Below are 27,668 nucleotides of genomic sequence, written 5' to 3' on the forward strand. Positions count from 1 at the left end.
GAAAAAAAGTATAGAGATCTAATTGAAAATTCGGTAAAACTATAGGGACCTGCAGAGTAATTAAACCTTAGTATAATCATGCATTATTCATTAAATGCTAATTGTAATATAATTATAATAAAGATATTTTTCTAAAAATAATTTTAGAAGAGAGAAGAGTGCTTTAATTACATAAAAATAGTACTTTCTAAAAATAAAGATATGTTCATAAATTAGTATAATTATGTATTATTCATTAAATATTAATTATAATATAATTATAATAAATATATTTTTTATAAAATAATTTAGAATAGAGAATAGAAAAGTTCATTTTGGAGGGAAAATGAAAATTAAAAGTTCTCTATTTATGCTTGATTAAAAAATAATCGTTCTCTATTTATGCTAAAATAAAAAGTTCCTAAATTTAATCATTATAAGTAACAAATTATCTATGCTATTATGTACCTTATAAATTAATGAATTAAAATAATTGATATAATAAATTACAATCCTTTGATTGATATGAATTATAATAAATCGTGTGATATTTAAATATCTAATCAAATCAATTAGTTGATATAATTAATTTACTGTAATAAATTGTATTAAATGAATTATAAAAAATAAATTAAGAAACACACTCAAAAGTAGTGACGGATCCAGAAATTTTAAATAGTGGGAGTAAACATATAGCATATAAAAATAATAAAAAATATTTATAAATATATCAAAATATATAAAAATAAATAATATAAAAATATTAAATATTAAATAATTTGTATGTAATCATTATCAATATTAATATATTGATAAATAATAATATGGTTATTAATTTATCTTTCTGTAAATTAAATATAATAATAATAATAAATGAAATTAATCAAAATATAAATACGTTATCTTCTAATCAATAATAAAAGTAAAATATATTTTTTATGAATTATATACAGTAAATGATATTTTAAATAAATAATTTTTTATGTTATATTTTTTTAATAAATGATATCACGTGTAATTATCATTATCATATATTATTATTATTATTACTATTATTATTATTAAAATGATTAAAAGTATTTTTAATTGATAATTGATAAGTAGTTTAATAATGCATTAAATATTGATTTGACATAATTATAATAAAGATATGTTTTTAAATTAGTATAATTATGTATTATTCATTAAATATTTATTATAATATAATTATAATAAAGATATTTTGTATAAAATAATTTAGAATAGAGAATAGAAAAGTTCATTTTGGAGGGAAAACGGAGTCACGAGAGATCAACACCTCACTTTTATTAGTCGGGGGAAAACTCGTATATTAAGTAGATAGATATACTTAAAATGTGAAATTTCAAGTGTAGTCAATTCTAGGTAAAGTTGATAGTTGAGAGTGGTTAAATAATTTAACTGATTTTATTAAATTTTCATCTAATAATTATTAGTTATAAACTTCACATAAAGTTAACTGCACGTGAGTTTTTACCCAAGAAATGTGAGACACCCACAAAAACAAATAAATAAATAAAATAAAAATTAGACAATGATATATAGCTGGCCGATGTATGCACTGACATCACCAAGAGAGGAATGTAGTTTATATTAAAGTCCAAGTGAAATTATTCAGTGCACTAAATCCAAATTACCATTTCCAAAAAACAAGAATGGCTTCCCAAACACCACAGCTCCATTTCGTTGTCTTCCCATTCATGGCACAAGGCCACATGATTCCAATGATGGACATAGCAAAGTTATTGCTCCAGCGCAACAATGTTATTGTCACAGTAATCACAACCACACAAAACGCAGCAAGATTCACATCAACCTTTGCTCGTTTCATCGATTCCGGTTACCAGATTCGACTAATTCAGCTTCAGTTTCCATATAAAGAGGCAGGTTTGCCAGAAGGGTGTGAGAATCTTGACATGCTTCATTCACTAGGCAATGCCTTGAATTTATTCAATGCACTAAGCCTTCTAAGGGAACCTGTAGAAAAAATCTTTGAAGAGTTGTCGCCCCCACCAAGCTGCATAGTCTCTGATATGAGTCTACCGTACACAATCCACATCGCTAAGAAGTTCAACATTCCAAGGATTTCTTTTGTTGGAGTGAGTTGCTACTGTCTCATGTGTTACGAAGCTTTGCGCACCAGTGATGTGAAGGAGAGCATAAAGGATGAAACAGAGTACTTTGTTATACCGGGTTTACCTGATGAAATTGAAGTCACCAAAGCGCAGGTACCAGGACCAGCAGACGAGAACTGGAACAAGTTTTATCAAGAGATTCATGCGGCCGAAGCAGACACTTATGGAATAATCATGAATTCCTTCCAAGAATTGGAGCCTGAGTATGAAAGAATGTACAAGAAGGTTAGAAAGGATAAAGTGTGGTGCGTCGGTCCGGTGTCACTAAGCAACAAGGATCACTTGGACAAGGCTCAAAGAGGCAACAAGGTTTCAACTGAAGAGTGGATGCACCAAAAATGGCTTGATTCTCAAAAGCCTAAGAGTGTAATTTATGTATGCCTTGGAAGTTTATGTAATCTAACTGCAACTCAGTTGATTGAGATTGGTTTAGCCTTAGAAGAATCAAAGAGACCTTTCATTTGGGTCATAAGGAAAGGGAGTCAATTAGAAGCGCTAGAAAAAAGGATTAAGGAAGATGGGTTTGAAGAAAGAATCAAAGATCAGAGTCTTATAATTCGAGGTTGGGCTCCTCAGCTACTAATACTATCACATCCTTCTGTTGGAGGGTTCTTGACACACTGTGGCTGGAACTCTAACTTAGAAGCTATCTGCGCCGGTGTGCCAATGCTGACGTGGCCGTTGTTTGCAGACCAGTTTCTGAATGAAAAATTGGTTGTCAAAGTACTCAAAGTTGGAGTGAAAGTTGGTGCAGAGAGTTCAATGGTGTGGGGGAAGGAAGAGGAGATTGGTGTATTGGTTAAGAAAGAAGATATTAAAATAGGAATAGAGAAGTTAATGGATGAGAATGATGCTAATTGTGAAGAGAGAAGAGAAAGGGTAAGACAGTTAGCTGAAATGGCTAAAAGATCTGTAGAAGAAGGTGGATCTTCTCATAGTAACTTGACTATGTTTATCCAAGATATTTTGCATAATCAAATTGTCAAAAGCTAATGGCACGATATCTGTTTGCATGTGTATGATTATTTTGTTCTAGGCTCATTTTTTAATGAAAATTGTTGTGTTGTCCGTAGTCTGTAGTCATGGAAAAGCGGAGTGATTTAATTCAATACCGAAGTGACTTTTTTTTTTTTATTGCAAAAACTAAATCTGAGGTTTATATTTGGGGTTAGGCAAAATTTCAATTAAAAATTGAGGGTGAGATTCCTGGAATGATAAATCCAAATTTGAGATCTGATTTGTGGGTGGCTAATTTTTTTGTTTTTTGATAAGACAAATGGATGGATCAAATTTGTAAATAAAAAATTTAAAATTTAAAATTAAAAAATGGGTAGCCATAAGGTATCATTTGGTAAGAGATACTAGAAATGAGACTGAAAAATTGATACTTAATATTGTATTTAGTAGTCAAATATTAAAAATTTCTGTCCTCAAAATTTCAGTCACTTTAATATTTTTAAAAAGTGAGAATATAGAAAATTAAAATTTTTTAGAATAGGGGCTAAAACTGTAATAACATTTTATTTCTAAAATATTCTCATTCAAAATTTCATATTTTAAGTCTATCCTTCACCACTAACTTCACTCCACCTCTCATCCCACCACCATACCTCTGCCACCAATAACAACAGTATCTCATAAATCAGATTCAACAATATTAACAATCTTATAACATCATACCAAATTCTACCACCAACAACAATAATAATACTAAAAACAACAACAATCAAAATCATATTCAACAATCTCATAACACAAGAAAATTTCAAAATAAATAGAAAAAAGAATAATAGAGGCAATGTGAAACTGGAACTGAAGTGGTACGACAGACTGAACACGGGGGCACGATCCGAATAGAGGCGGCACGGCGCAGAATTGACACGGCATAGAACAGAATTGTAACGACAGAACACGATGCAATGAAGACAACAAACATGATGCAATAGAACAGAATGTAACAAACATAATGATAGATACGATTAGGGGTGTGCATGGGCCGGGTGAAACCGGGTTTGATGTGACCTAGACCCGACCCGAAATATATATCGGGCCTATTTGTTAGACCCGAACCCGACCCTAGATCCGATGAAACCTATACACTTTCGAACCACGATTATACCGGATAAAAATCGGGTGAAAACCGGACCGTTAACATTATATTACCTTGATACCTTCTTGTAAGTTAGCATGTAAAAATATCCAAATTTCCAAGACTCCAACCATTATTTGACATGGTAAAATTCACTTAGAAAAATATAATAAGAAGTAACTCTTCTCTAAAATTAAAGTATAACCATAATCAATACTAATATTGCCTAATAACACCAAATATTTAAATCAATACAAATAATACAAAATTATGCATTAGTCTAAAGTCTTATGCATTTTAAACATAAAACATTAACTTATAGTCTTATATATAATGACTAATAACACAAAATATTATGGTTTACAATACTTAAATTTCACATAATAATAGCCATCATCCATCACTAATAACACAAAATATTAATTGTGTATGATGATCGAGCCACCGGGCCGATTTCGGGTGACCCGAGCTATGGCCCGGACCCGACCCGAAATAATGACCGGGTCTACTTTTAAGACCCATACCCGATGAAATCACATCAAATTAGCCCATAAAGTATTCGGGACCGGACCAAGTCTTCGAGTCGGGTCGAGCCATACACACCCCTAAATATGATGGTTGTAGGTATTGTCGTCGCTGCTATTATTGCCGTGGAAAAACAGAAATATCGCTGCTATGCCAAAGAGAAAGGAGAAACAAAAAAGAAAGTGGCGGATACGAAAAAAGAAAGAAAAAAGGATAGAGTTTTGATTTTATTAAGGATATTTTAATAATTTGTATTATTCAAGATTCTAAGACATAATTTAATTTAATTTTTATCTTTTAGTTTCTATCTCTCGATCTTTATTTCTTCATCTAAATCTTTATTTCAAATGTTAACTAATAGTCCTTTAATTGTACTATGTAAAATTAGCACTCTCTAATATTCTTTCGCTCCAAGATTTGATATTTTTCACTCGAACGGTCTGATACTTCTTTTGCTTTTGATCTAATGTGATAAAAACTCTTTTAAATGTGTGCTATATCCAAATGTAATGCTAGTCTAGTAGTCTATGTGTATAGAAGCTGATTTGTTTGAATTTAAATTTCCTAAATTTTAAATTTGTACTTTAAAGGGTAAAGTGTGATTTTCTACCTTTGAATAGTTTTTCTTTCATATTTATTCTTGGTCCCATCTATAAAATAAATGGTGAGAGATCACATTTTATTCTCTAAAGTGAAATTCAAACTTTAAAGAATCTAAATCCGATTTATTTTGTTTGTTCATAATAAAATTGGTCTGCAATGCTTGTTCACAATACGAAAATTGATATACATATTTGTAGTTCTTATTGACTTGTTTTTAACCTGCTGACTTAGCATACACATTAAATACAACATAGATTTTTTTAACTCAACTAAATATTTATCATCATAATTAAAAATTAATTATTTTTTAAACTCAACAGTTTGATTGTTTGAATATAGTATCATATTTTTTTCTTTTCTTTAAAAAAAAATTGAGATGTGAGTTTAATCTCTATGCGTGGCTAATGTAATGGAGTTTTTACCTTTTATTTTAGTATGCTTAATTTTTTTCTTTGTATGTTTGGAATCCAAGACCCAAGAATTAACTTGTCTATCCATCTATTTTTATATTTATTTATAAAAAATAAAAATTTTAACAAACAACTTATATATGTGTGGCCGTATTCCACTAACTAGTTAAATTCAACAACGATAATGAATTTCTCAGGATAGGAAGGATGGAATGGATATACATGGAGTCATGGACTCATGGAGACAGAGTGAAACGTTCAAATAAGTAATTGGACAGTCAAATTCAATGGGAATTTCTTGCACTTTGTGCATTCAGATATACATACATAAATGAGTAACAAAGAAGTAACCAGAGTGGCTTAAATTATTGTCTTTTTCTATTGAGAAGAGTTTATTTTCTCTCCGTACACTTTCCATCTTTGCCTCACTATAACGTGTTTGGCCGCCCATGAGAGGGGGCTTTGTGAGAGGTGGAGCCTCTCGGTCCCATGAGCCAAGAAGAGAACCTAACGTTGAATAAGATCTCCATCAGGGACTTGGAAAAAAAAGTAAAGAAGAATAGGGAAGGTAAAGAATTTTCTAGATCTGTTTGCATTCATCCGAGGGTGGATGCTTGGATGGAAGGTCATAAAGAGGTAGAAGATCGGGAACATTCCGTGATGCATGTTGGTGAAACGCCTCCAGAGAAAGAATCGAAAAAGGGAACACAGGGATGGTCGACTTCTTTTGCCAACATAGTCAAGACAGGAAAAAGTGCCCCTCGACAAGGAGATTCCAGTGCGGAAGTCAATAGGGAAGATGAAGCAGAAAAGGTAAATGAAGAGGAGGACGGAGATGATGAGAACGAAGATATAGATGATGAGGAGATTACTATAAAAAAGATACCTAATGGCTTGCTGAATCTGATTATAGGGAAGAGTATACAAAAGGAAATTAGGGAAGAATGGTGGAACTCCCTAATAGTGAAATTGCTTGGCAGAAAAATCTCTCTTTTGGCTCTGAAAAGGAGATTGGAAACTATGTGGGCCAAAATGAGAAGCATTGAGGTAATAGATCTGGGTGATGATTTCTTTTCGGTAAGGTTTTTCAATTCAAAGGATTTGGATTACGCTCTTATAGAAGGACTGTAGAATATTCTAGATCACTACTTGACTGTTCAGTTTTAGAAACCGGATTTTGATCCAACTACGACGTCCATTGACAAGATTGTTGCCTAGGTGAGGCTCCCAGGACTAGCAATAGAATATTACAACAGGACTATTCTAAAAAAAAATTGGGAATATAGTGGGGAGAACACTGAAAGTGGATAGCAATACTACGGAGGTCTCCAGAAAAAAGTTTGCCAGAATTTGTGTGAAAGTGGAACTGGACAAACCTCTGGTGTCCCAATACCTAATCAATGGTATACCTCATGCAGTTGAATATGAAGGGCTCCATCTAGTTTGCTTTTCGTGCGGAAGAGTGGGCCATGACAGGGAGAACTGCCCTGAGAAGAAAAAGAATGCTTCAGAGTCTCAAAATGGTAATGGCGAAAACACAGCAAGAAATCCAGAGGCAGAAAAAAGGAACAAAAATGTAAAGGACAAGATTGACAAGGGCAAAAAAGTTCAAAAAAATATGATAGGGATTTTGGCCCTTGGATGTTAGTGCAGAGACATACACGTGGCAAAAAATCCACAAATCATGGAGAAGGTACCAGCAAAGGTGGAAATGTGCAAGAAAAAAGACAGAATATGGGTGGAAATGGAAAACAATCTCGTTTTGATGTGCTGCAAATAGAAGAATCTATGAGGTACACAAAGAGGCATCCCCACAACGTCATAGTGTGATTAATTCAGATGCTATCCACCAAGAGAAGGCTCAGTCATCCGAAGCTAACCCTACCCAGCCCAAAACCCGAACCAGCTCACTGCCCAAGACCCAGCCAGCCCATTTCAAAGGCATCTCTTTGACCTTACAACAAGCCCATTCTATCTCTAAAGAGAACCCATATGTCCCTAAACCTGCTTCCTCTTCAGCCCCACCCAGAATATTTTCGACTAATCACCCCCTTGACGCCCAACACCACCAAGAGAATTGGGCCAACCCATCACCCTACAGCCCAACACCCTTCCTTATTGTTGTAGATTCAGCGTGTAACCCAACTCCTTCTAAAGAACCCCCTGATCCAGTACCCCCAGGCTTTGTTTCTGTTGACTCCAGGGAGCTCTCTATGGTAATGAAGGACGTTGAAAATAGAGAGATGGTAATTGCAGTAGTGGCTATGGAAGAGCATCCTTCTCTGGAGGATGAAATGGTGTGCTCGTAATGAGTACTGGTTGTTTTTGGAATAAGTTGTTCAAGTAGATACAGAGTTTCACACTTGTAGTTTATGTTTAGATTTTTATCTATAAAGATCCTTGCTTGGAATATAAGAGGGATTGCCAACCATGCTTCGGTTAGCACCCTTAAAGAACTGGTTAGACAGAAGCATCCTGATTTGGTGCTCCTTTTTGAAACTAGATGTAGTGGCGTGAGGGCTAAGGAGATCATCAAAAGCCTGTGTTTCAAATACTATTGTATGCATGAAGCACAGGACTACAGTGGTGGCATATGGGCTCTGTGAAATTATGACTCCCTACAGGTAACCTGTATTGAAATGCATACTCAGTTTATTCCTATGTCTATAGATGATTAATGTAGAGTTCCTTGGGCTTTAACTGCTGTTTATGTGAGTCCCCAAGAAAGCCTTAGAAAGGTGTTTTTTGAAAAGATTAAACAGATTGCTTGTAATATGGATATGCCTTGGATGCTAGTTGACGACTATAATGAAATTGCGAAGGTGTGCGAGAAAAAAAGGGGTGCTAGAATTGATGCCAATGCAGTAGAACGGGTCAAGAATAAACTCAGTGGGTGGAAAGTAGGATGCTTGTCTTTCGCTGGTAGAGTTACTCTGGCTCAATTTGTGTTAACTCCCTCTCTAAACTATGATATGATGCATTTCATTATCCCTAAATGAGTCTGTCAAGAAATTGAAAGATTGCAAAGAAGATTCATCTGGGCAGAGAATGCAGGAGAAAGAAAATTTCACAACGTGGGATGGCATATTTTATGCAAACCCAAAATCCTTGGAGGCTTGGGATTCAAATCACTTTCCTTGATGAATGAAGCCTTCATGCTCAAAGCTTTTTGGAGATTAGTGGTGGATAATGACACTCTCTGGGCAAGAGTACTACTGAATAAATATGATAAAGGGAGACAATTTTCTGGTGAGATGAAAGTCAAAGGCTCAGATTCTCAATTCTGGAAAAATCTTAAAAAGATGAAGATGATCTTTGACAAGAATACAAGATTTTCAATTGGTAATGGTAAATTGACTCGCCTTTGGGATGATCCTTGGGTAGAAAATGAACCTCTTCATGAGCACCTAACCAGTAATCAGATCCCTACGGAGATAAGGAACATGACAGTTATTGAAGCTGTGGAACAAAACAATGATTGGAACTACCCCCTTCTAAAGAATTTTCTCCCGGATATCATTATTAACAAAATAAGAGCTATCCACCCTCCCCTTCAAGAAGCAGGCAGAGATCAAATTTGGTGGAATGCAACTCAAAATGAAAATTTTTCTGTTGTAAGTGCTTATAAACTTTTAGCAAGGCATGAAAAACCAAAAGATTAAGTGTGGAATGTGATATGGAAGTGGAGAGGACCCCAAAGAATGCGGTGTTTCTTGTGGGTGACTACACACCAAAAATTCATGACTGCAAAAAGAATATCAAATTTTTTTGGAGCACCCCCCCTTCTGCCATAGATGCCAAGGAGTCCAAGAGACCCAAGAGCACCTATTAAGAGACTGCCCAGCAGCATCTAGAATTTGGACCCAATTCATTCACCCAGCCTTCCTTCAAGATTTCTTTAGAGCTCCCTTCGAAGCGTGGCTCAGATGGAACCTTTGCATTGAGCTGGGCCGTTCAAACCAAATAGATTGGATAACACAATTTGTAGTTACCTGCTGGTGGTTATGGCACTGGAAAAATAAGGAGATTTTTATGCCGGGTTTCACCAGGCCTTACGATCTGTGCTCCTTCATTTGCAATCAAGCAATTTCGATCAGGAATGCTCCTTACAAGCTGTATACTGGAGAGTATAGAGAAAAAGTGGAAAGACAGATTTCATGGTCATGTTCACCTACCAACTGGATCAAATTGAATTCTGATAGTGCTTCGTGCGGAAACCCAGGAACAGCATCATGTGGAGGACTCTTAAGGGATGAGATGGGGCATTGGGTTGCTGGATACTGCTCGAACTTGGGAGTATGTTCAGCTTTCCAAGCAGAGATATGGGGCTTGTTACATGGGCTAAAAACAGCCTGGGAGCTGGGAATCAGGAGGCTCATTATGGATCTGAATTCAAAAGCGCTTATGGATGTCATTATTAAAGAAAATGCAGAAAGCCACCCCAGTAATTTGATCAGAATTATCTCTACATGGCTTAAAAAGAACTGGCAAGTTAGAGTAAGTCATACTTATAGAGAAGGAAACAGAGCTGCTGATTTTTTAGTTAGAGAAGGATTAAAGTGTAACCCAGATTTTAATTTTGTTGATGTGCTACCAGCACCTTTAAAATAAATTTTGTTTGATGATTGTAGAGGGACTTCCTTACCTCAGTTGATTAGTGTCTTGTAATTTTGGACTTTAGCCTCATTTAAATACTAAAAAAAAAGATATACATACATAAATAATTTCATCGAATCCAAAGACACGTGATGTTGATTGTAAAGAGATTTCCAGAGACACAACATAAAAGCTTTCAAGTATATCAACATTGGTTCCAGTAATTTTAACTGTTACTTTTAATTATATATATTTTTTATAATTAAAATTAATAATTAAAAATTATTAAAATATTAATGTATCGATACATTTAAAAAATTTTTCACACAATACTATATGAATCAATTATGAACATATATTAAAATAAATCACTAAAATATATATTAAAAATAAATTAAATTATATATTTATATAAAAAAATTTAAATTAGTAATTTTTAATATTTTTGTCATTATTTAATCAGTACAAATGTTAAATTATATTTAACAAATAAAGTTTATTAATTTATATATATAAATTCTAAAAAAAATATAGATACAAACTGTATTGATTAATATGTATAAAATTTTAGTAAATATAGATACAAATTATATATTTTTTGTGTGCAAAATCATGTAAATATAAGTGTAAATTATTATTAACTAAATACTAACAAAAAATGATAGTATTTATTCGTTATAAAACATTACTCTATTTATATATAAATATATAATAATAATTAATTTTAGTGTGCAGATAATATTTTTATACATAAATGAATGATTATATTATTTTTTAATAATATAAAGGATATTTTTTATTTTATATTTTATCAAATAATTTTATTAAAAATAAAAAATATATAACATTTTTTAGATTGCCTATGTAGACACTTACGTCACCAAGAAAGAAATGTAGTTTATAAAGCTAGAGTCCAAGTAAAATTATTCAGTACACGAAACCTAAATTATCCATCTCCAAAGAAACAAAAATGGCTCCCCAAACACCACAGCTCCATTTCGTTCTGTTTCCATTAATGGCACAAGGCCACTTGATTCCGATGATGGACTTAGCAAAGTTATTACTTCAGCGCAATAACAATATTATTGTCACAGTTGTCACAACCCCGAAAAACGCAGCAAGATTCACATCAACCTTCGCTCGCTACATTGATTCCGGTTACCAGATTCGACAAATCCAGCTTCAGTTTCCATATCAAGAAGCCGGCTTGCCAGAAGGATGTGAGAATCTTGACATGCTTCATTCACTTGGCAATGCTTTCAGTTTTTTCAACGCAGCAAGTCTTCTAAGGGAGCCGGTGGAGAAGATCTTCGAAGAGTTGTCGCCGCCGGCATGCTGCATAGTCTCCGATATGAGTCTGCCGTACACGATCCACGTCGCTAAGAAATTCAGGATTCCAAGGGTTTCTTTCGCTGGAGTTAGTTGCTTCTGTTTAATGTGTTATGATGCTTTGCATACAAGTAATGTGAGGAATAGTGTTAAGGATGAAACAGAGTACTTCGTTATACCGGGTTTACCGGACGAAATTGAAGTCACTAAATCGCAGGTACCGGCACAGGTAGACGAGAATTGGAGCAGGTTTGGTGAAGAGATTTATGCAGCTGAAAGTGATTCTTATGGAGTAATCATGAATTCGTTCCAAGAATTGGAGCCTGAGTATGAAAGAATGTACAAGAAGGTTAGAAAGGATAAAGTGTGGTGTGTTGGTCCGGTGTCACTAAGCAACAAGGATCAGTTGGAGAAGGTTCAAAGAGGAAACAGTGTTTCAGTTGAAGAGTGGAAGCATCAAAATTGGCTTGATTCTCAAAAGCCAAAGAGTGTGATTTATGTATGCCTTGGAAGCTTAAGTAATGTAACTGCAATTCAGTTGATTGAGATTGGTTTAGCCTTAGAAGAATCTAGAAGACCCTTCATTTGGGTAATTAGAGAAGGGAATCAATTAGGGGCGCTAGAAAAGTGGATTAAGGAAGATGGTTTTGAAGAAAGAATCAAAGGTAAGAGTCTTATAATTCGAGGTTGGGCTCCTCAGCTACTAATACTGTCACATCCTTCAATTGGAGGGTTCTTGACACACTGTGGCTGGAACTCTACTTTGGAAGCTATATGCGCTGGCATGCCGATGCTGACATGGCCGTTATTCGCAGACCAGTTTCTGAATGAAAAACTAGTTGTCAAAGTACTAAAAGTTGGAGTGATGGTTGGTGTGAAAAGTCCTACTGCTTGGGGGAAGGAAGAGGAGGTTGGTGAACTGGTTAAGAAAGAATATATTAAAATAGCAATAGAGGAGTTAATGGATGAGAATAATGGTGAATGTGAAGAAAGAAGAGAAAGGATAAGAAAGTTAGCGGAAATGGCTAAAAGATCTGTAGAAGAAGGTGGATCTTCTCATAGTAACTTGACTGTGTTTATCCAAGATATTTTGCATAAAAGCATGGGAGGTATATGATAATATGATTTTCCAAACTAATGGCCAACAATGCAATTGCAAATGTGTGAGAGTTTTTAATATGCTTAATTTTTGCTGTGTTTGGAATATCAAAATATTTGACTATAGGGCTCTTCAATGTATAATATGCGGTTTGCACTTGGAATCAAAGAATGGTCTTGCTTATTAATCCATTTTTATATGTAATTTAAAAATAATTAATGTGTAAAAGAATTTATGTATGTGGTTAAAACGTTAAATCCTTTAATCTCAACTAATTATATTAAGTTCAAATCCTAAATAGTATTTGATTTGATCTTTGATCTGAAGATTATCAAAATCAGGTAATAAAACCATCATAGAGCACTCAACTATAATTGAGTGGTGATGAAGCGAGAGGCGGTGGGGGCAGACCTTACTTTAGGACGTGAAGACAACTCAATCCGCCCTTGTCTTCTTTTCCAATGTGGTTGTCTTAATCCAAATGGTTGGACACATTACAAAGGATGAAAATGAAAGCTCACATTACATAATACATACAAGCCTAACTTTGGGAAGGAAGGGATGATAGTAAGAGTTGTTCATCAATTGGAAAGTTGAAGAAGGGATGGCAAAAGCTGAATAAGCTTATGCAGTATACTAATGTTCTGCAAGTGTGTTATCTCAGCTTTTTTTTTTTTTTTTTGCAGCTGATATGCCTTAATCCTCATCAAATCAAAAGGTTGATAGGTCCAATTTCCTCAATCAGCTCATTGGAATACAAATAATAAACTCGCTGCTGCCACTTATTTCGACAAGCAATTGAAAAATAAGAGATTGTGTTTATCTCTGGCAAATTTGTTTATATATATAATATAAATAAAGTGTGGTGAACAACAAAGCAGACACACATACCAAGAAAAGAATGTTAGTTATAGATGTCACACAGGTAAACGAATTAAACCCACCCAAATTCAGTGGACTAAATCCAGTTACAATATCAACCAAAACAAAAATGGATTCCATAACACCACAGCTCCATTTCGTTGTGTTCCTTTTAGTGGCACAAGGTCACATGATCCCAGTGATGGACATTGCAAAAAATACTGCCTCAGCAGAGTGTTGTTGTCATGGTAGTCACAACCCCACAAAATGCAACAAGAATCACATAAACCCCAAACCTTTGCTCGTTACAATGATTCTGGTTATCAGATTCGATTAATTCAGCATCAATTTCCACATCAAGAGGCTGGTTTGCCAGAAGGGTGTGAGAATTTTGATATGTTACCTTCACTTGGCAATGCTGATAATTTGTTGAATGCAACAAGCATTTTTGTGGGAACCGGTGGAGAAGGTTTTCGAAGAGTTGGTGCCGCTGCCGAGCTGCATAGTTTCTGATACGTGTTTGCTATATACAATCCACATTGCCAACAAATTCAGCATTCCTGGGATTTCTTTTGCCGGAGTAAGTTGTTTCTGTCTCTTGTGTACTCAGTTTGTGCACCAATGATGCGAGGGAAAGCATAAAGGATGAATCAGAGTACTTTGTCGTGCCTGGTATATCAGACAAAATTGAAGTGACCAAACCACTGGCATTATCACCAAACAATGAGAAATGGAACAAGTTTAGTGAAGAAAAAAGAACTAACTACTCAATTGTGGACTTACCAGGTAAAGTCTCCATCACTGCCTCCTCAACAAAAATGCTGTGGTCGAAAGAACTATATGCCACTTTTCCAATCCTTAGGTATCTGCAAGTTTATCTTTTAATAGTAAGAATGCTTTTTTGTATGTTGAAAATAATCTAATTAAAATGCCTATGTAGGTTACTTCAGAAACCAAATTGGAAATTAAAACATTTTCCAACTTAGAACTAACTACGCAATTGAAACAACTAGTCCAATGCCTAAGGCCGAAAGAAAAAGCATTTTCAAACCATGTAGGTCACTTCAGAAATCAACTTGGAAATTAAAACAACTGACCTTATTGCTTGCCATGCATCTAATGATCATTTCCAGAAAACTTTGTGCCTCATCCTTTTTCTTTTCTCTAGAAGTGACAGCATTAGAGAGGTTTTAATTGTCTTCCCATTGTAAAATCAAAGGCTTCCCTATTCTGATAATCCACCTTTACAAAGATGATCGATTATGTTTTTGACATTTGCATGATTTCCTCTGATGAAAAAATGATTGAAAAATCTTCTATGCATTCTTTTACTCTTCCAGAGTTCTATAAACCATGTATAAGTATTTTGTATGTGTACAAATCAGGACAAATATCATCGTCAACAATTTTGTTTAATAGTATAATTGCCTTGCCCAGTTGCTGCCTGTCGCATAACGCGTGTAACAATATATTGTAAGTTTCAATATTTGGATCCAAATTCTTACACATACCTTGGAAAAGATTCATGGCTTCATCTAATCTTTTATTCTTGCAATAACCACTAATCAAGATATTGTAACTCCAAACATTTGGAACAAAACTTCTTTCAAAGATGAGTCTTTTAAATAATGCAATTGCCTCATCAAGATGCTGGTTTTTGCACACGAAATCTAAAAGGATATTATAAGTGTTTACATCAGGGAATGGTTGATGCATTTCATTAACAATCTTCCATGCAGACGTGATTCTACCAGCTTTGCACAAGCCATCAACTAGAGAATTGTAAGTTACAATGTCTGGAACTATGTTCTTACGAAACATATCTTTCATCAAATTCCTGGCCTCATCCACTCTGTTAATCTTGCAATAACCTTTAATCAAGATGTTATAACTCCAAACATCAGGCACAACACCCCTTTCAATTACCATATCAAATAAGTTTCTTGCCTCATCAACTTCATTGTTCAAACAATATCCATTCATCAAAATTGTGTAAGTAATAATGTTTGGTTGCTGACCCCTTAGAATCATCACATCGCACATAACGTGGGCTTGTAATAGCATCTCTTCTTTGCATAATGCATCAATTATTATGTTAAAGGTATACACATCTAGGCTGATGTCTTTAACAACAATCTCATTCAGCAATAATCTAGCTTCTTTCCAATGGCCCACATGACAGAAACCATATATTAATGAAGTGTAAGTGACAATATCAGGGGAAATTCCTCGATCAAGCATATTAAAATACAAACCCAGTGCATCATTCAAAAGTCCATCTTTGCACAAACCATCAACAACAATATTGTACATTACAAGATTCGGCCTAACATACTGACCCTCCATTTTCCAAAGCATTTGGAGAGCACGTCTTGTTTCTCCAGACTTACACAGCCCATTGATTAAGGTTCCGTACATAACTTCATCAAACCAAAATCCTTTTGCAACTATTTTATTATAAATGTAGAATGCATCCGAAATCTTACCATTAAGACACAACCCCTTCATTATTGTAGTAAAAGTTACAGCACTTGGCTTAAATCCCCACTTAACAAACTTGCTCATTACCGAGAGTGCAAAACCCATCTGACCTGCATGGCCATAACAATTGATCAAGATGTTCAAAGTAACACTAAATGGTAGGATGCCCTTTGACTCCATCTGGGTATAAAGATAAATAGCCGTGGCATAATACTTCATCTTTACAACCATTCCCAAGATTTTGGTTAATTCCACAATCGATGGCTGCGGATGCATATCAACCATGCAATTAAATAAAGCTACAGCATCTTCAACATTATCAAATTTGTAAGCGTCTCGTGATGGAAGCGGCTGTGAATGAAGAAGAGATAGCCTTGTACGGTGGGCATATGGCATAAAAGCAAGTAAGTTCGATGATGGCAGAAGAAAGCGATGGAGTTTAGGGATTGCATACCTCGTTGCATACATTATGTTCTCTTAACATAAAAACTGATGATACTTCACGAAACACAATTCTCCACTCTATGATTATCAGTATTGCCTGAAACCGTTTAGCTACCTTAAGAATGAAGAAGACGAATTTGGATATTTAATACAATACAACAACAATTCATTGATCTCAATAGAAATTAAAAGCTAAGTAGTTGCCACAAACTAGGGGTGGGCATGATTTGGATTTTTATAAATCCAAACTGGATCCATTTCAGAACCAGTTTTATGGTTCATAAAACCAAACCAGAACTGGATTGAAGAGAGAAACCGGTTCTAAACCGGTTTAAAAAAATAAAAACCGGTTTTAAACCGGTTTTAAATCCAATTTTACGTATAAAACCGGTTTTAAATCCAGTTTTACATATAAAACCGGTTTTAAATCCGATTTTTTTAAATCCAGTTTTTTTTTTAAATCCAAATCTAAAATCCGGTTTTTTTTTATAAAATCCAGTTTTAAAACCAGATTTTTTAACCAAAAATTCAGTTTTAAAACCAATTTTTGAAAATCCAGTCTTAAAATCAGTTTCTTTAAACAAAAATCCAATTTTAAAACTAGTTTTTAAAAATCCAATTTTCAAACCAGATATTTTAAAAAAAAATCCACTTTTAAAAATAATGTGCACTAGGTATCAATGTACTAATATAGACATGCAACAAAGAAACGGATAGTAATTTTCTTTGCAACCTATTGGTTAATCCAATAAGGCAACTCAATTTAAAATATTTCTATTTCTCCCTAAACATTTCCTTATTAACATGAATTTGCACGTCAAGTAGTTATTGTCACCACATTGCAGATCAACAACATTAAGACTGTTTATTAAGTAAGCCATGCAAAGCAAACTTGAGCAGTAGCATAAAAGTGAAGATTGGATCAGAACAAGAGAAAAAATTGGATATGATAGAATGCAGGGTATAGTAGCGAATTTCAGAATATTGATTTGAAAATTACAAAACTTGCATTAACCACATACTTGGTGCTCTGTTTTGGAACCATCAAAGGGCACTTCAAGCCGGTGCCTCAAATTTCTTAGTCTTTCTTCCTACAAAAGGAATAAATAACAAAGAACAATAAGCAACAGGTTACATAACAAATAATATATAAACTACAAACAATAGATAAAATTCTACAAAATGCAATAAGATGTCATTCTTCAACATATACTAATATAAAAGATAGGCACACTCCAAAAATAAGACAGTGAAGGAATCAAAATACTGATGAATTATAAGTTTGAATATATTTATTAAGGCTTGCTTTTATCATGTGATAAATTTACATTAATATTTCAACAAAATACACATAATCAGTTCTAAATAAACATCCACTGCCTGCCTACGTCTTTACAAACAATACCTCAGACATTCAAGACACTGAGTCGCAATATCAAACTAACTCCAGTGATGAGACCATACAAGCATATACAATGACAATCTTTTCATATTAGATTGAGTCGGCTACATATACAATGACAAAATTGTGCTATCTTAATTATCCTGAAGCTTCTTCACTTACTGAACCTCCTAATTGATGTGCACCCTTTAGTTCTCAAATGACAACAGTTGGCTAAGTTGGAGTTGGTGGGCATTGGTTCAAAAGGCATGATAAAAAAAAGTCTGTTAAATTCATAGCTTATCAATTGAATTTTCACCTAGGATTCCAAAATATGTGGGGTTTAGAGAGAATATTCAAAAGCAAAAGCATTTGAATCTATTTGCCAAAGGATCAAGGTCTTGATCACTTGATTTACAAAACGATAAGTACATGATAATTCAAAATACAATAACACTACACATACCTGCAGAGAGCTAAGAGAAAGAGGATGCATCCTATTGTTTGGCACATTTAGAGCAGTAGAAGGTAAAGATAGAATACGCCCGATAAGTGATCCAGATCCTAGTACAATGTTAGCTGCAAATGCAATATGAATAATTAGTTACAGATCACTAAATCATTTGTGCACTAGAAAAGCTAATTTTTACAGAAAGCATGCATACAACCGAATGTCTACTATTTCATAGTAAAGCTTCATATGTTTTCCCCAAGCACTAAAATGGGGCTATTAGAAATATAAAAAGATAAATCATCATAATCCTATAAAAATAGGAAAATAAAAAAATAATAAAGAAAACCATAGAAAAGTGGCATTAACACAAACACTTGATATGCATAACAGCATAAGCAATCAAACCTTGTTCAGTTTTTCAAATTGATGGAATGAAACAGAACAGAAAAGAACATGGAAGCACCTTTGGCAATTTCAACTATATAATCACAAATGTAGTAAATCCCTATCTACCACTCAATTCCTTTTCTCAGATGATAGATTCACACTGTGGTTCTTCTCTGTTGCTTCACAACATTTCAATCTACCAAATTAATTACTTAATGGTAAACCTATCTAACCTTGAGGGTACCCAGAGAACGGAGAAGAACAGAGCTGGGTCACGGCGAGAAAAGGCGGACGGCGGAACCGCGGATGGCGGAACAGAGCAGTGGCACGACGCGCTTGTGGTGGTGGTGGCAGCTACGAAACTGCAGTGCCAGTTGCCTGCTCCGGTGCGGCGGTGCCGGCTGCGGGCGAAGGAGAAAAGGATTCGTGCGAGTTAAAACTGGTTCACCAAATCAGAAATGAAGAATTAGGGTGTTTTTGAGATTTGGATTTTAATCTGGATCTGGATCCAGATTTAAAACCATTTAAATGGATTGGATTTAAAACCAAATTATAAAATAAATTTGGTTTGGTTTGGATTTTTTTTTATTTAAAATTAGTTTTTTTTTAATGGTTTGGTTTGGATTTGGTTTAAAATCCAAATTTTGGATTTTTTTGCTCACCCCTAGGCACAAACAAATAAATAAAAAATAAAAAATGAAGAAAACTCAAAATTAGCACCTTAAAGCGAGAACAGCAGAAGCAGAGGCAAAGTGGCAAACACAGCAATGGTGAAAGCGGAAGCGGAAGCGGAAGCAGAACATGGAAAAGAGAGAACTGAGAAGAGTTGCAGAATTGAACTCGAGAGGCATGGTATTGTTAGGGTTTTGTTTCACAATTGGTTTTTTTTTTTCATTTTTAATATTTTATAATCACTAAGTATATATTAAAATTAGTCATTAAAATTAGTTATTAATGTAGAATATTAGGTTCTGAAAATCGAACCAGTCATCGAACCGCTCTAACTACTGGTTCACTGATTTATAAATTCAACTGGTTCGACCGTGGTTGAACTGAAAAAACCGTTTTATAATAAAATAATAAATAAATTATAAATAAATACATTAAAATATAATTATAGTCTAATATAAACTTTAAAATATCATCCAAATTAAAAGTACTACATAAACCAAAATATTATAATTTCATTTAAATACAAACTCGAAAGTCAAATAACAAAAACAACCAACCAAACATAAAATGTCAACATCCAAGTTTGTCATCAATCATCAAAATCTGCCATAACTTGCTGCAGATTTGCTTCCTTGATATCATCAACTACTTGGACCAGAAAAATCAAGTGGTGCAACATAACATGTACTACTACTACCACCACCACCACTTTGATCTAAATCAGCATCAATATCATCTATAAATATACCATTAGATTTAATTTTTATTGTGCAAATACGACTACTCCTACTCTACCAGCAACAACATATAACTTGTGAGCAAAGAAAAAAAAGAGATGAAAGTATCTATTATCTCTGAGGTCCTTCTCGAAACCATTTATTATTAGTACTAGACTCATCAACCAACCCCCTATTTTTTCTGTCATGTGAATTTTCTGTTTGTGGAATAAAATGCGTTAGATATCAAGCTTGTGATTTATCCATGCTTACATCATTATAGCTTCATCAAGATGTATCACCACTCTTGCAATGAAATGAAAAGCCTTGTTATGAATGCCAAGAATGAAATGAATTGAGTTATTTAGTAAAGAAACTCTATTCCTCTGTTTTTGTAGCGCGTGTCTGAGAGTGAGAGAAAAATGTATAACTATGTTATATGAGTGGTCTATGTGAGTGTAGGGGTGTTCGCGGTGCGGTTTGGTTCGGTTTTTGAGCGAAAAGTCATCCGATCCGATCGTCTAATTAAACTGCGGTTCGGTTTGGTTCGATTTTTTTATCGAAACCATCCGAACCAAACCAAACCAATTAAAATCGGTTTGGTTTGGTTCGGTTTATTCGGTTTTTTCAATCAATTCAAAAAAAATATTACTATACTACTTCACAAAATCATAACATGATATATTTAGAATCATTTATTTTTTCGAAGGAAGAAATCACTTTTAGACAAATTACCAAACATAATCAGTATACATCAAAATCAATTCTACAAATGTTAGAATGCAAACAAAGCTTACCTCTACCATAGGGCCTATTCTAAAAGTTCCCATGACCTCTTCTTTAGACACCAATGTAAGAAGTGGAATGAGTACAAAAGGAATCTGAATTGACTGAACCATATTGAGCCATTCATTCATAGTATCCAATGAACTCTCTGATGTATTAAAAACTATAGCAGCTATCATTGTTGGAACAATAGCACAACTTCTAGTGATCAATGACCTTAACCATTATATTTAGCTTCAAAAACCCTTCAATTATGAATTATCCTGCATATGTTCCTGTAATTGTGCTACTTTGTCGTGCTGCTAACAAACCAATTTCCCATATATATAGATTTGGAAACAAAAGTAATAAATCATACTAAATCATACTAAACCAGTTCAAAATTAATTTTTTATTTTTCCAAAATAACTAATAATAATAATAAACCAGAAGCAGCTTCAAATCAAGTTTTCGGATATTATCAGATAATAACAGACAGAACAACAATTTTAGTATGAACAGCAAACAGAACAGCAATTTAGTAATTCAGTATGAACAACCCAGAAGCAGTTTCAGCAATTCAGTATGAACAGCAATTCCAGTATGAACAACCCAGTAATTTCAGTATGAACAGCAAATTCAGTATGAACAACCCAGAAGCAGTTTCAGCAATTCCAAGTTAGTAATAACCACCAACAATACCAAGTTAGTAAACCAAATAATAACCAGCAACAATAAACCGAACAATGAATCAATAACCAGCAACAATACCAAGTCAGTAATACATCAATAAATAGTAATAATGAATCAACAAACAGCAGCAAGTCAGCAACAATGAGTAAACAAACAACAGTACCAACAATCTTCTGCCGGGTCAGTGGGTGGCTGGGTGCTCTGCGACTGCTACTGCTGGGTGCGAGGGTGGTGCTGGGGCTGGGTCTTCGTGGGTCTTCGTGGTTCGGCGGCGTTAGGAGGAAGGCTTCGCTGCCGGCCTCGAGACTCAACCACGTGGGTGGCTCCGCAGCTGGGTGCACCGGTGCAGACTGTGAGGGCCCGAGGGGAGAGCGCGACTGTGAGAGCCGAGAGGAGAGCACCAGGTTTCACTTCGATTGGGGTAAGGGGGAAAGGTCACGCTGAATGGGATTGGGTCACGCTGGGAGTGGGAGACTGGGAGAGTGGGAGGGGTGGGGTTAGGTCACGCAGCTGAAAGGGGAATTTGGGGGAGGGGGGGTTTGGTTATTTTAGGGTTTTTAACCTCACCGGTTCGGTTCGGTTCGGTTGACATTTTCATGGTCAAAACCGAAAACCGAACCGAACCACAAAAAAACTGCAAAAATATATTTTTTTCGGTTTTTTCGATTTTCAGTTTATTCGATTTTCGGTTTTTTCGGTTCGATTTATCGGTTTAGTTCGGTCCGAATCGGTTTTGAACACCCCTATGTGAGTGATATTGATATTGAAGATAATTAACTCATGAAAGTGTGTTTTTCATGATTAACTCATTCTGTGCTTATTAATATACTTTAAACTATAAATCAATCTAAAGTAATCCAAACATACACTTTTAAGAAAAATGTTAGTATACATCTTACTAAGGAAGGGATTATGGTCACCAGAAGATGAGAAGCTCATGAAGTACATGATGAACAATGGACAAGGTTATTGGAGTGAAGTGGCTTGGAATGCTGGGTTGCAAAGGTGTGGCAATTATTAATCAATTATATAACAATTAATCAAAATTATTCAACAGCAAGGTTTAGCAATGCTTCAACAATTAATCAACAAACAAACATTTATTCAACAAACAAACAAATTCAGTAGTTCACACTTCACAGCTTAACTAACAATAATTATTCAACAAAGTTCACAATTCAGTTCAGTAACTTCAGTTGAATCAGTTCACAGTTTGAGTTCATAGAACCTTGGTTCACACTTCACAGTTCACAAAAAAATAAAAAATCAGTAAATCACATAGTTAATAAAAAAAATTACTTAGAACTAGAAGCTAGAAGAATCAAACAATTATTCAATCATAGCTAATAAAAAAAATTATTCACAGAGCTTCACACTTCAGTAAATCAGTTCACACTTCAGTGACTTCAGTACTTCACAGTTCACAGAGCTTCACAGAATCAAACAATGGTTCAATATAGTTAATAAAAAAATTTACCTAGAAGCTAGAAGAAGCCTTCAACAGAGCATGCAAGAGAGAGACAGTTTCACCGAATGACCAAGACAAGGAATCGTAGCTGCGCGATGGGCTTCGAACGGGACAGAGCTAGGTTGCGCGACGGAGGAAGGTTGCGATGGCTGCGCGACGGAGGAAGGTTGCGATGGCTGCGCGATGGAAGGGAAGGTTGATATCGATGGCAGCTGCGCGATGGAGGGAAAGTGAGCGAGCAAACGGTGGCTGCTCGAAAGAACGACGGCGGCGGCACGAGGCGGTGGCTGGACGGAGGTGAGGGACGGCCAGGAGCTCAATTGAGAGGAGCCTTGCCCTGGACTGAGTCTGTGTGAGTGTGAGAGAGGCAGAGCGTTCTGCAATGAGGAGAATCTGGATCTGGGCCTCTGAGTTAGGGCTAAGCTAAGTGCAGCAGCTGAAACGGCCACGATTTGCTCCCCCTAAAAAAACCGACCGGGTCACGGTTCGGTTTGACCGACCGATTCTCGTCCGATTCACTTATTCAATTACGGTTTGAAATTTACAGTTTTAACATTAGTTCGAATCGTTTTCTTCAGCAGTTCACGGTTCAGTCGGTTCAACTGACCGATTCGAACCGATTTTCAAAACCTTAACTAGAATATAAAATATACATTAAAAATATGTTAAATTATGTATGTCTTTATATAAAAATATATAATAATTGATTTATTTTAGTATATAAATAATATTTTTAATTGTTTTAATATTTTTTGTGATAAAATATATTTTTTTAATATTACAAGGGCATTCTCAAATAACTTCAATTTCAAAATTTTTAATTAACTTCAATTTTTAATAATTCAACTAAATCATTTCTTACTCGTTATAAATGATACCAAATGTTTTATCAATCACCATTCAATATTCTTAGATTTAGACACCACATGTGATTAATTGACATATATTGCCTTTAATTTTACCAACAATGTAAATTCGTTCCTAGTTGGCATTATATTAAATAGGTATAAAATAAAAAATTTACATTAGTTGTTTAAATTTATATTATTATATCTATTTCAGTGTTTTGTTGAAAAAGAAAAAAATTTACTAAAAATATAATAGACGTTCGTGTTTAAAGAAGCTTAATTTCAATTTTCTGTTGCTAATATAAAATTTATGTGAGATTATTAGATTGTTAAAAAATGTGAGATTAAAATAATAAAAAATATTTTAATATTGGTAAAATTTTTATAACCTGCTGATTAAGATTTTATAATTCTGATATAATCTGTAATTAAATTCTCTTATTAAAAATTTTCTTAATTTTTTTATGAAATTAAAATCCATATTTAAATGATGATTTTATAGAATTTTGTGACCATTTGAGTTCTGAAAACTGAACCGACCATCGAACCGTTCTAATAATTGATTTACTGGTTCAATCGATCTAACCGTGATTCAACCGAAAAAATCGTTCTTTAATAAAATAATAAATAAACTATAAATAAACATCATAAAATATCTTTCAAATTTAAAACCATACATAAAATATCACCAACTAAATGTAATTAATCATCAAAATACGCAAAAACATACAGCAAATTTGTTCACAATTAACATAATTATATTTCCATTAAAAATAACTGGATTGAATTATAGTGCACAAGTTAAAGATAGAGAATATTGTCTTAATGTAGTCAAAAAGTAAAACAAAACAGGCCCTTTTAATTCTACAGAGAAACTTTCTTGAAGGGATTTATGGCAACCAAAATAGGCCCTGCTTTTGTCTGAATTGTACAAGATACTGTTAACAAGGTTAAATAAAAATAACATTTTCCAGTTGTCTCACTGAGTCCAGCTATAGATGTAACAAACATCACTGTGTACTGTTGTAATTCTAGATCATATCTTACTTTTCCATCAAACAGTGAAACAACAGACTTAGTTCCAAAACATGTTATTATCTTCACCAGCTCCCAATTCCCATTTGAAAGTTGAAGCCAACACTGAACCTTCTGAAATAATAAACTTCAGAAGTAAGGGAAAGAAATAGAAAATTCTAGACTATCCATGTCTTACTAATAACGAGAACAGAAAAACTAGTCTCTTGAACTCAATAATTACATTAGTTATCCAACTAAATAATTACATCACAGTTATCATAAACTGATTTCAAAGCCTAGAAGCAGAGTGAAACTAAAAACATGAAGCATATAATAAATCAAAAGATCACCAATTGCAAATTTTGTAATAAGAACAGAAATTAAGAACAATGAAATTAATAAATCATTCACGAAATTAAAAACAGCAGCAGCATTCAGCAACAAACATTTACCATTCAGAACAAATAGCATTAAGCAACAAGACCATATCTAAACTCAACAATCAGCATTCAGCAACAAACATTAACCAATAATTACACTAAACCTCCATCCAGCAACCAGCAATGACAAAATAGCAACAAACATTAGTACATAAACATTTCAAAACAGTGATGACACTAAACCTGCACCCAGCAACTAGCAATTAGAAAACAGCAACAAACATTATAAAACATTACAAAACATTACACAAAAATTTTGAACAAAAATTCCAGAAATTAAAAAGAACAAGAAGAACCAAGCATTCAGAAATTAAACAGAGCCATCACTCATTAGTAAACAGAGCAAAATTAAAAGGAAGAAGCGGATGCGAAGCAAAATTAAACAGACCATCAGTAACCAGAAGCAAAATTAAACAGACCCATCACTCATCACTCATCAGTAACCACTAACCATGGCAAAATTAAAAAGAAAGAGCAGATGCGAAGCAAAATCAAACAGACTAACAGAGCCATCAGTAACCAGAAGCAAACTTAAATAGAGCCATCACTAACCTTCGACGAAGACACGGATGGCAACCGGCGAGACGACGGCGATAGGCGAGGCGACGGCAAGCGGCGACCCAACGGCGAGCTGCTCCAAGCCACAAACAGAGAAGCCAGGGAAGATGGGGACGACGAGCTGAGCTACCTGGGTTCCGGACAGGGGGAAGAGTAAGAAGTGGAGGCGCCGAGAACCTGGGGACGGCGGCGGCAAGGAACCTAGGGCTAGGGTGTTACTGGGTGCTGCTTCGCGTTCTGCTTCTGCGTGCTGGAGAGGAGAGGCCAAGAGGGGTGTTACTGTGTGTTAGGCATATTAGGGTTTAAAAATCACAACCAAGCTTCAACGGACCGTTTTTGGAAATTTTGATTTTTGACCCATTTCAAAAATCGGCCGGTTCAGCGGTCCAATATCAATTTTTAAATTTTACGATTTTAACTTCTAATCGAACCGTATTTAGCAACGGTTCACGGTTCAACTGATTCGACCGATCGCTTCAAACCGGTTTTCAGAACCTTTTGACATATTAATTATAAGAAGTTTAGTATTGTTGAATTATTAAAAATTAGAAGATTTATGAAGCTATAGAATGTCATATAGTACTGACACAATTCACATAATTTGTTAATTAAGATTTTGTAACTTTGGCATAATTCTTATATCTATGTGTGGATGGTAATTTTATGGCGTTTTGGGATCATTTTGTGTCATTTGAAATGAGTCACAAGAGATTTAGTGAAATTGAAGAAGTTGGAGAATGTTTTGTAATACTAGCGTAATTCATGTAACCTGCTTATTAGAATCCTTTAATTTCAGTATAATTTTTATAACTGGATTCTCTTGTAAAAAAATTATTTAAATTTTTTAGTAAAGTATCGATTTTGTCCTAATATTTGGGATAAGTTTCAAAGTTGTCCCTAACGTTTGAATCGTCCTATTTAAGTTCCTAACATTTTAAAATTGATTCAATGTTGTCCTGCAGTTAGGAATCTGTTAATAAAATTGACGGCGGGACAAAATTGAGACAATTTTAAAACGTTAGGGACTTAAATAGGACGAACATGTTGGGAAGAAAAACGATACATAGAAATAAATTTTAATTCTATCCTTCAATTTTTTACGGTACATTATTATTCAATTATTTTTTAATCACATCTAAGTAAATTACACTTAATCACATTAATTTTATTCTAAATAAATTTACTTTTTTATAATTTTATTTTTAAAAATTTTTACTCATCATAAAATGTTTGTAGAATGACTAGTATATAAACTTGTGGAGAAAAAAATGATACATATATAATAAAGTAATGTAATTCTAGTCATTTTACAAATATTTCATGATGAGTACAAATCTTTAGGAGTAAAATTATAAAAAAATAAATTTATTTAGAATCAAAGTAATGTGATTAAGTGTAATTTACTTAAATGTGATTAAAAAATAATTGAATAACTATGTACAGTAAAATATTGATATAGTGAAGGATAAAATTAAAATTTATTTCTATCTATCATTTTTGTCCCTAAAATTTTCGTCCTATTTAAGTCCCTAACGTTTCAAAATCGTCTCAATTTTGTCCCACCGTCAAATCCGTTAACAGACATTGAATTAATTTTGAAATGTTAGAGACTTAAATAAGACTATTCAAACGTTAGGGACAATTTTAAGACTTACCCCAAACACGTTAAAGATAAAAACGATACTATACTCTAAATTTTT

At 34.1% G+C, this 27,668-nt stretch overlaps 2 protein-coding genes, 1 long non-coding RNA gene and 2 pseudogenes across 7 annotated transcripts; 3 read left to right on the forward strand and 2 right to left on the reverse strand.

The window, feature by feature from the left end:
- Positions 1–1,482: 1,482 nt before the first annotated feature.
- On the forward strand, positions 1,483–3,200 carry LOC107624185 (UDP-glycosyltransferase 73C6). Its single transcript, XM_016326664.3, has one exon. The coding sequence runs from the start codon at positions 1,653–1,655 to the stop codon at positions 3,123–3,125; it is 1,473 nt and encodes a 490-aa protein (XP_016182150.1). The 5' UTR covers positions 1,483–1,652; the 3' UTR covers positions 3,126–3,200.
- Positions 3,201–11,289: 8,089 nt separating this feature from the next.
- On the forward strand, positions 11,290–12,970 carry LOC107614476 (UDP-glycosyltransferase 73C6 pseudogene; annotated as a pseudogene). Its single transcript, XR_015880966.1, has one exon. The product of XR_015880966.1 is annotated as a UDP-glycosyltransferase 73C6 pseudogene (transcript).
- Positions 12,971–13,601: 631 nt separating this feature from the next.
- LOC107623350 (uncharacterized) lies at positions 13,602–22,169 on the reverse strand. 4 transcript variants are annotated; one of them, XM_088484278.1, is made up of 7 exons: positions 21,801–22,150; positions 18,417–18,529; positions 17,592–17,660; positions 16,580–16,666; positions 14,742–16,498; positions 14,428–14,510; positions 13,602–14,313 (listed from the first exon to the last, which is right to left on the reverse strand). In XM_088484278.1, the coding sequence occupies exons 4-5, from the start codon at positions 16,591–16,593 to the stop codon at positions 14,989–14,991; spliced, it is 1,524 nt and encodes a 507-aa protein (XP_088340404.1). In that variant the 5' UTR covers positions 16,594–16,666; positions 17,592–17,660; positions 18,417–18,529; positions 21,801–22,150; the 3' UTR covers positions 13,602–14,313; positions 14,428–14,510; positions 14,742–14,988. The 4 variants fall into 4 exon arrangements, with proteins under 4 accessions (XP_088340404.1, XP_088340406.1, XP_088340398.1 ...); XM_088484280.1 differs by having other exon boundaries at positions 13,602–14,348; XM_088484272.1 differs by having other exon boundaries at positions 14,742–16,476; positions 16,580–16,684.
- Positions 13,775–14,613, forward strand: LOC107621427 (UDP-glycosyltransferase 73C1 pseudogene; annotated as a pseudogene).
- A 2,623-nt stretch (positions 22,170–24,792) lies between the features above and the next one.
- Positions 24,793–26,252, reverse strand: LOC107621715 (uncharacterized). The gene is made up of 2 exons (XR_001615902.3): positions 25,963–26,252; positions 24,793–25,102 (listed from the first exon to the last, which is right to left on the reverse strand). It is a non-coding gene; the product is annotated as an uncharacterized LOC107621715 (long non-coding RNA).
- Positions 26,253–27,668: the final 1,416 nt, after the last annotated feature.

This window comes from Arachis ipaensis, chromosome B10 (genome assembly GCF_059453495.1).
Source record: "Arachis ipaensis isolate K30076 ecotype BB chromosome B10, ASM5945349v1, whole genome shotgun sequence".
Lineage (NCBI taxonomy): Eukaryota > Viridiplantae > Streptophyta > Magnoliopsida > Fabales > Fabaceae > Arachis > Arachis ipaensis.